This window comes from Varanus komodoensis, unplaced genomic scaffold, assembly GCF_004798865.1.
Source record: "Varanus komodoensis strain SLA01 unplaced genomic scaffold, ASM479886v1 scaffold37, whole genome shotgun sequence".
In the NCBI taxonomy this organism is placed as follows: domain Eukaryota; kingdom Metazoa; phylum Chordata; class Lepidosauria; order Squamata; family Varanidae; genus Varanus; species Varanus komodoensis.
Genome location: NW_025335889.1, coordinates 8535574 through 8544428, shown reverse-complemented (window position 1 = coordinate 8544428; position 8855 = coordinate 8535574). Strand labels below are relative to the sequence as shown.

Sequence of the window (8855 nt, the reverse complement as noted above, 5' to 3'; positions counted from 1 at the left end):
GCCTTTTCATTTGAAAAAGTGATCACAAAGGCTTACTGTGCTGAAAGCCTTAATGTGTGTCTGCTGAAGCTTTCCTCCCTTGCCAAATAGCTGATAAATGAAAGAAAAAAAAAACATAAAGTGAGGATTTGTGGGGAAACAGAAAGAAGAGCTGAAAGACGATGGATTATCCCAGTATTTTTCCCTATTTGTATCAAGGAGAAACAAAAAATACACATCCAAAATGGCGAAGAGAAGCAGTCAAAAGGGATTAGAAAGCAGAGTCTTCCAGCTTGCCTCCTGCTTTGCCAATTTGTACAGTAGGTTGTCTAAAATGTGAGAGACGGCAGCTGATCTCTCCTTCTTCCAATGGCACTGAGATCTGACCTGGTCACTCATTCAAGGGTGAAGAGCTTTACACTCTCCACTCCATTACTCCTTTGTAGTAAAGGGGGAACCAGTGTCCTTCAAACATCAAGGCTTTTGGAATTCAGCAAGCTTCTTGCCCTCAGGGGCTAAAAAGAACTCAAGTATTCCAGGGCAACCTCATATACAAATTTATATTGTTCCTAGAAGAGAAGAACGGAATACAAAAGAGACAGAAAAGTATGGTGAAAGAAAGAGGCAATGCTTAAGAGATTCAAGGTATGCATAGCTGCTGTGCATCTGACGTACCTGTTAAACCCATGGAACCCTTCCTAACACTTCTTAACTCCCCAAATGAATTGGAACTAATTTTAGGATAGGGCAGGTTAGTGGAATTCCCCTTTGCAAGCACAGTGGACCTGTCAGTCCCAGAAACAAGCATTTTAATGCATTCCCACATACTTCAGGATCCCCTAGTTCTCTGTTGCACTAATGCTGAGTCCCAGTAGCATGTAGATATCATAGGAAACTGCCACACATTTTCCCTTTCTTACATTTTCAATCAAGTTGTTCTATACCTTTGCTGACACTGGATAGTATAACCAGCCCTCACTAGTAACTACTATGTTAGTGGGGCTCCTGATCCATAACACCTTTTATCATGATAGAAGCTATCCATGCTGAACTATGCCCCCAAATTAGGTTCACTAACATGCAGTGTCAACACTGAAGAATATACATGGAAGTCAGAAAATTTTGACCTCATGTTTTATGAACTTTAAGAATGCTATATTACAGCAGGTGTAGCTATTTTGTTTGATGTCTAAAAAAGAGATGTGATTATTATTTACTACTGAAAATAAGATATTTATATTGTTATTTTTTTATAAATAAGCATGTACAGTATTTAAGTAAATAGTTTCCCTGATTCCTTAGTATGGTTTTGGATAGGAACCTGAACTTTATTGCTATTTTTTATAAAATGAAATCAACAGCGTTCAAAATGGATGTGTAAGAGCAAAGAACTAGTATGCCAAATTAGTAACTGTGCATTTTTCACTACAAGGAGCAGAAGGATCCAAAGTGATGCAAAAAATTAAACCAGCCCAAATTATAAGCATCTTATCTGTGATGTATTCTTCTGTACACCTGTCCTACCCTCTGTACTTACCAGTGTCTCCACCATGTTGGATTTGTTGTTTCGTAAGGTTTTCACTATATGGAACACATCAATGATGTTTTGCTGCTGGATCATTTCACACACACTGCATATCGCACAGAAGGTGCCACTGCGGCCACCACCATTCCTAGACACAGAAAGAAGAAATGGTTTAGAAATGTAGACAATTTATATTTAGGTGAAGACTATAAGAAACACTAGCAGCTCCCTAAAAATGTGAGGTACAACTTTTGTGTCTGTAGCATCTATGCACGCAGAGAAAATCAATTCAGGGACATTCAAGGTAAGGTTAATAAAAATGGCCCTTCACTGTCCTTCATGTGTTGATACACAAATATTCCAAGGATTGAGAAGACATCTCATTCTGCAGACCAAGGTTTGCTGGGTGTGAAACACCTTGACTTAGAAGAATGGCACTGAACCAAATCAGGGCCAGTATCAACACTAGACAATCTTGGATAGGTTCAACGAAAGCCCAAGTGAAATGAAATACATGCTTCCATACAATATTCTTTAATACAAATGAATACAAATGCTATAACAATCTAGCAATGACAAATGCATCAATATATTACTTCACCTAAAAACTGTAACAGAACAATCAAAAACATTTGTCAGCAGGCTTCATTGGTGGCCTCTCAGGAAATTAGCATAATAGTAATAGTATTAACATTAACATAATAGTAAATCAGTCTTTAAATAGAAGGCTGAATAAATCCATTCATGCTACTTAGAAGTGTGATTAATAATATGGTCATCAAAAAGACTTAGCAGCAGCTAACAACGCTGTTGAAAAATGTCTTTCTTGTTAACTTTCCTGAACCACTTCTAAGATTATGTCTGATTGGTCTGCCTTTTTTGATGGTATTTTATTTATTTATTTAACACATTTTTATGCTGCCCCCATCGCAACAAAGCCTCGGGGCAGCTTACAACAGATATACAAGCCTTCAAAAGTAGCATAAGTACTTTCTCATCCAGGAGCAACTGTCCTTGGAATTTCTTACCACTGAAATATGGAAACAAGGGATTTTTAAAAATTCCCCAAATTGTTGTCTTAGCACCTTGAATTAGCTTAGTAAGAGCACAATCCTATAGCTGCTAAACAGTTTAGAAAGCCATAGGAGTATTTGGAGCTCCAACTCTGACTTTGAAAACTTGCCGTAAACTTGGGACTGTCCTCCCTCTGCTTAGAAAATGGCATACAAAGAACCTGTGCTGGGCATTTTGGGGTACTGGGAAGGAAAGAGACAAGCACCACCAGCATAAAGAGTATAGAGTATCCTGGAGGCACCTCAACCTCCTTTTCTTAGCCATCAGAATGCTTTGCCCAGAGAGCAAAGATTAAACTTAACTTCATTCCATGCTCCTTGACCCCCCACAGAATGTTCATAATACTTCAGGTTCAGAGGTTTATGGTCTCACTGGATGGCACTCCTCGTCTCCTGGTATATTTGGTTAAGAACTATTTTGCTCTGTTCTTCAGTGAATCTAGGGTAGGGTTAAGGTTAGGCAGTTTCTATCTCTGACCTCTGCCTTGAGGTCCCTTTTATTCTTCCTCTACTGATCAAGTTACATTTTCAAGTTACCTGCTTAAGTGCTGGATCGAATCACCATTCAAATTCCCCTCAAGGCTCTGGAGTGATACTACACTGGTTTTTTTTGTTTATTTAAATGGCAACTAGACCCAGCCTGATAACACTGGCACCACTGAATAGCTTCTCCAAGCTCATTAGTGGACACGGAAGCATGCAAACATGGCTAGATCCATCAAGATGCTTTTTAATCAGTGATTCTTCCCAAGTGTGCAACCAATATTTAGCACAGAAGACAAAGGAGTAGAATACTTACAGGCAATGGACCACAGTCCGTCCATCTCGCCCGTCATACTGCTCCTGCCACTTCTCCAGCCGTCTGACCACCTTCAAGAGAGACCGCTTGGAAGGAGGTATGTCTCTATATGCTGGCCAGCCAATATACTGCAAGTGCTGGACAATACGGTACCCATCTTGGGGCTAAGGAGGAATAATTATATATTGAGTTTGACTGTAGAAAGGAACTGCATGCAAGTTTTTATCTGCTCTCAGAAGACCATGTGTTGGAACTGAAGGACCATGTGCTCCTCCCTTCCACAACAGAAGGATTCCAAACAAATCAACAACCTCAGGCTTTTGTACCAGGGAAATATTTCCAGAAGAATTTATTCCAGTTGGCACTTCAATGTAGAAGGCATACAGTCCCCTAAATTCTTTAATTATGCCAGCAGAATTACTAAAATAGTTCTTACGATTTCCTTTTTCAGGAAGACTGATTATACAACATCAAGGGAAGGGGTAGGAAATGTTCGTGTTAAGTGCTAGCAAACCTCACTTAGAGGAGGCATCTGCCTGGAGTAAGAACAGGGAAAGGTAGAATAGTTGGGGAAAGTATAGCTTCCAGGGAAACACGGTAGGAAGCAGGTTATGTCCTAGTTACAGAGACAGAAACTACAGGCACAGTAGGTGGGATTTAAAGAGAACACAAGCTCTGGACAGAGCAGTAAATTGAGAAGGAGAAGAGATCAGAATATAAACTGGTAATGAGAAGCTGACGTCTCTTTACCCTTGCCATGTTGCAGATCCGGAATATCCTGTTAATAATATCTTCATCTATATCAGCAGAAACAAATTCCACTTGGATTGGGCCATAACAACAGGATGTCTTCTCCGGCCAGTACTGCATACAGAGCTGGTCATGGAGAAAGGTAAATGGATAATAAATCAAAAGAAAAAAGTGGGATTTGACACATGAAATTCCAAAACATCCAGTGAAAAGTTATGCTATGGAAACCTTGAGCATGGTTGACCTACCATAGAAAAATATGAGTTATAATGCAAGGGAAGGGAAAGGTGTCAGGCTTCTGCCTCCTAGTCTTCCACACCTAATTGACAATCAGTGTAACTAAGCTGGAAAGGGACTTGGCCAACCCCTTTCTTGACGCTGGAGATCATTATTGTAAGAGGGGATTGTGCTCACCTTTTGTTAGTTCATGTATTTCCTAAAATCTGTGCATGTACTTCAAGAAGTATTATACATAGTACTAGTATACCTTAGTACTATAAAGGCATTTTCCCCGTCCTCTTTACTCCCACACTTATTTTTTTTTACACTTTTCAGCACCCACAACTAACAAAAACATGCAGTGAATTATTTCATGGCTTAAGGCTTAATCTTGTTGGATTGAATCATGACTTCTCTGGTTCAGATTAATATCATGAATTGGAAGGCAGTGGAAGGCAGTTCCAGGCTGACTGGCGATTATTTGCATATGCATGAGCTACTACCAGTTACACACTTTTTTAAAAAGAGAGGCTATATTAGCACTATGGAGCACTGAATAGACCCAATTTAACTTTAGAACTAGTTAAATTGGGCCCACTTAGCACTCCATAGCATTGATCTAAACTGTTGATGTGGAAACTTTTTTTTTGTAATACAAGCAGAAGGGGTTGCACAGGCTGGTAAAGGGGCTGAATTTGGTTCATGTATAGCTCACTATTAATGAATGGTTCAAGATACCGAGAACTATATTGACTCCTCAGTAAACCTAGGCCAAATGTACTTACCCATTTTACTTTCATAGGACTATTTGGGGGAAGATACCAGTTGCAAGGATATCAATATTGGCTGATATGTTTACATTTGGGGGGCTATATCTGACAGAAAAAGTTTATCATTACAAATGGAGGGTCAGAAAGCTTCCCTTCCCTTCCCTTCCCTTCCCTTCCCTTCCCTTCCCTTCCCTTCCCTTCCCTTCCCTTCCCTTCCCTTCCCTCTTTTTTAACCAAAAAGGGTGGGGGGAGAGAAGACTTCACCATCATTTGGTCCCAGGAGCAGAATGCAGCAATTGGCATGATATATCATCTCTGCATTTGACAGAACAATAAAGCTACTGATAAGACCATGAGGCAGACCTGCCATAAAATCCATAACCCTCTGAGATCCAGCAGAATCTCTGAGGCTCTAGAAACTGCTCGCTTTTATAGGTCCTTGCTGTAAGCTTAAACCTCAGGAGAAAGTGATGCAACTATGACAACAGACTAGATATAAAATCACCCATCATTTTACTGCCTGCAAAAAGCAAACTGAGAGCATGTCGGTTCAAGCATGCAGTGCACCAATGACATCTTGAGATAGCCCACTGCCGTCATGTCAGTCATAAAGCTCTGAGCCATCCCAAATATGACAGTTATGGACAACCAACCCCACAGTGATTTGAAACAAATCAGGGAAGATGCCTTGACTATCAAGGAAGGCCCATATCTCACCCTGAGATCCCAAGAAAAATGAATACTTTCAGGGATGTGCTTTATAGGAATTAGTTTGAATATATTTCTATTTTGGACACATTATTTAGCTTTGCTGAAAATGCCTGATCTGCATATATTTGTATCCTTAGAGATATACCTACTTGTGCAGCATCCATTTCATTTAGCATCACGATAGAGGAACAGTTGTAATCAAACACCAGCCTCCAAAAATCTGCTACAGTGTTGGGCAATGGATGCTGGGTAACTATAAAGGCAGCAGGTTGTTTGTGGCTCTGACAAAGGATGCAGGGAGAGAGAAGAGGAAAAAGATTAATATTAGTGGGAAAAACTGTTCCCCATTTATTCAGAAAAAGGTTAAATCTGTGAGGCTGAGGATAGGCAAATGTATCCATGTAACCAGATTATCCAAATTGCACCTCACACTCCTTATTATCACTGTACTTTGAATGAATGAAGCCTTTGTAACAGAATCCCAAGGAAGACATTTCATTAGAGAAGTGGCATAAGAACAAAGATTAGCACTGAAGAATTATGTATGTGTTAGGACTCAGCAAAATTGTAATAATAGAGGAAATGACTGAAAGTGAAAACTGGAAGCCAGAATTACTTTTTGCCTAAAGATGGGGGGGGGGGGGGACATCCAAAACCAAAAAAAAAAAACCAAAAACAAAAACAAAAAAAGATCTATAGAGCTGCTTAAGCTTACACACTGGAATCCTTTACTTCTTTTAACTGTTGTCATAGAAAATGCTCTTGAAGCTTCATTCCAAAAGCCTTCTGACATGTGAAGAAAACTACTAGTAAAGAACATGTCTGAAGCCCTTTAGTCTCATGCAACAACTTTCACTGTTCTTTGGATCCTGACCAATGTTTATGCACATCCTCTTCTCTCTTGGGTCTATTTCAATTATTATGCAAGAAAAAACAAGTGACCAATTCAGTTTCCCTGATAAGTGTTGATATATGACATAACTGTTCATCAGCATATCTGCCCTTGATCATCCTGTGGCACCATACTGTAAACTGGCTCGAGACTTTTAAATATGGGATGGTAGAGAAAAGTTATAAATAAATTAATAAATACACATGGTCCTGTGTAAAGGCATAATACGGAAGAGTACCTCTGTGTGCATTTCTGTTTTCAGGCATGTATCTAAGCCAAGTGAACACATGTGGAATTGTGTGGCCCCAACTTATGCACAGTCATTTGAACAGAGGATAGAATCTCCAATAGGCTATCTCTGCACATGATTGGTTTCTAACATGCATTAACACCCAAGAGGGCAAGAACATTATTCTGACCATTAATGGACATGACTTACTGACATGTCTAGCAGTGCAGGTTCAAAGCTGCCATATAAGAGTGAGGACTTGGCCCTGACCAGTAGACTTGTTGATGAATCAGTGTTGGCTTCGGTTTTTAATAAGCATAATGCAGGATTAAACACAGCCATGAGAAAGTGGCTGCCATGGGAATGAGGAAACTGAAAGACATACTGTAGCACAGGGGTCCTCAAACTTTTTCAATAGGGGGCCAGTTGAAAGGCGGTGGCTACATGCGCGGGTCAGTGAGGAGGGAGGGGGCTGGGCACACAGGCTGGTGAGGTGACATCGGGTGCATGCGAGATGGCATTGGGTGTGTGTGGCGGCGGCGGCTTGCTCACTCGGAGATCTCCCAGTGAATTCAAAACCATTTTCAAGCGAGCAAGCCACCGCCTCCAGTCCACGCTGCAAGGCAGTGGCGAGCACGCGTGCCTGGGGGAGGCATGCAGCAGTGGCTTGCTTGCTCACAGATGGTTTTGAACTTTCTGGGGGAGCTCCCAACTAGTCAAAAACCATCTCCAAGTGAGCAAACTGCCACCACCTCCCACGCTCGCAGGCTGGATGAATGGGCATGGCGGGCCGGATCCGTCCCGTGGGCCATAGTTTGAGGACCCATGCTGTAGTAGCTCTGTTTACACATGATGCTGAAGCATACTTTAGAGGTAACATGTGCAAGCCCTGGGTTCATGTGCTCCCCCCTTCTCTAGCACAGCCACTAGGAGACTGAAAGATTTTGTTCTGGTTTCAAGCAAATTGTGTCCAAATGTTATCTGTGCCAGGGAACTGGGGTCTGTGTTAACTGTGCTTTAGAAAACAAAGAAGGGTCATTAACATGCTTTGCTCCTTGCTTATTAATGTACCAACTACAGTTTGTCCACTTTGAGATGCAAGGACCAGAAGCAAAGCTTCAGTGGAAATGCTTCAATGGAAATGGAAGTAACACTTCAAATCTCTTCATAGCTGCATAGAAGAAGGGGAAGAAAAGGAAAGAATGCAGACGCCCCAAACTCACACACAAAAACCTAACCTTTGCTTTAAATGTTCTATTTGATGCATGTTTGTGTGTGTGTGTGTGCATGCACTCATACACACACATGTACATATCTGTGTTCATGTAAAGGATTAACTTTTTTCCATCAACTTTTTCAGAATATAATGCTGTAAAATGAGAATCTGTACAGTTTATCAGAAGGTGCTCAGATTTTGTAGTGAATAAAGCTCCTGTACTTCCAATAGCTGTGCGGAAGCAGAATTTTGGCAAGTGCAATTTGTCTTCAGCTTGCAACATCAGGGTTGACAAACTGCACTTGCCAATATTACTTCTTCTACACAAATGCTTACAGTACAGAAGAGCTGTCCACTATTGCTTCTGATTAAACTACCCAAGCCCTTTCTGTCAGGAAAGCTGGGTCCTGCTGTTGTCAATGCCATCAGCATTATAAAGATTTACAAAATTCCTGGGCTTTGACCTTACAGTATAAGGAAATGCTGGCATAAATAGAGATTATATGTACAGTAATATTCCATTTCAACTGTGGATTACAAATTAAAGATCCCTTCTGAACATCTGTGGAATGCACATGGATTAGGATATAGGTTGATCTGAAAAGCAGACATTCAGTGTCTTAAAACAATTAGCTAGCACTTTAAAGTCATGCAAGATGTACTTAAAATACTGCTACCAATCCAAGGCAAAA

General features: G+C 40.6%; 1 protein-coding gene across 1 annotated transcript in view; it reads right to left on the bottom strand.

Moving 5' to 3' along the window:
* Positions 1-494: 494 nt before the first annotated feature.
* Positions 495-8855, bottom strand: part of PTPRT (protein tyrosine phosphatase receptor type T) — a 530461-nt gene continuing 522100 nt past the window's right edge. The window contains exons 31-35 of the mRNA XM_044440227.1: positions 5976-6107; positions 4127-4252; positions 3377-3540; positions 1517-1652; positions 495-548 (exon numbers count right to left, since the gene is read on the bottom strand). Coding sequence (XP_044296162.1) covers positions 495-548; positions 1517-1652; positions 3377-3540; positions 4127-4252; positions 5976-6107 — 612 coding nt within the window. The remainder of the gene's footprint in view (positions 549-1516; positions 1653-3376; positions 3541-4126; positions 4253-5975; positions 6108-8855) is intronic.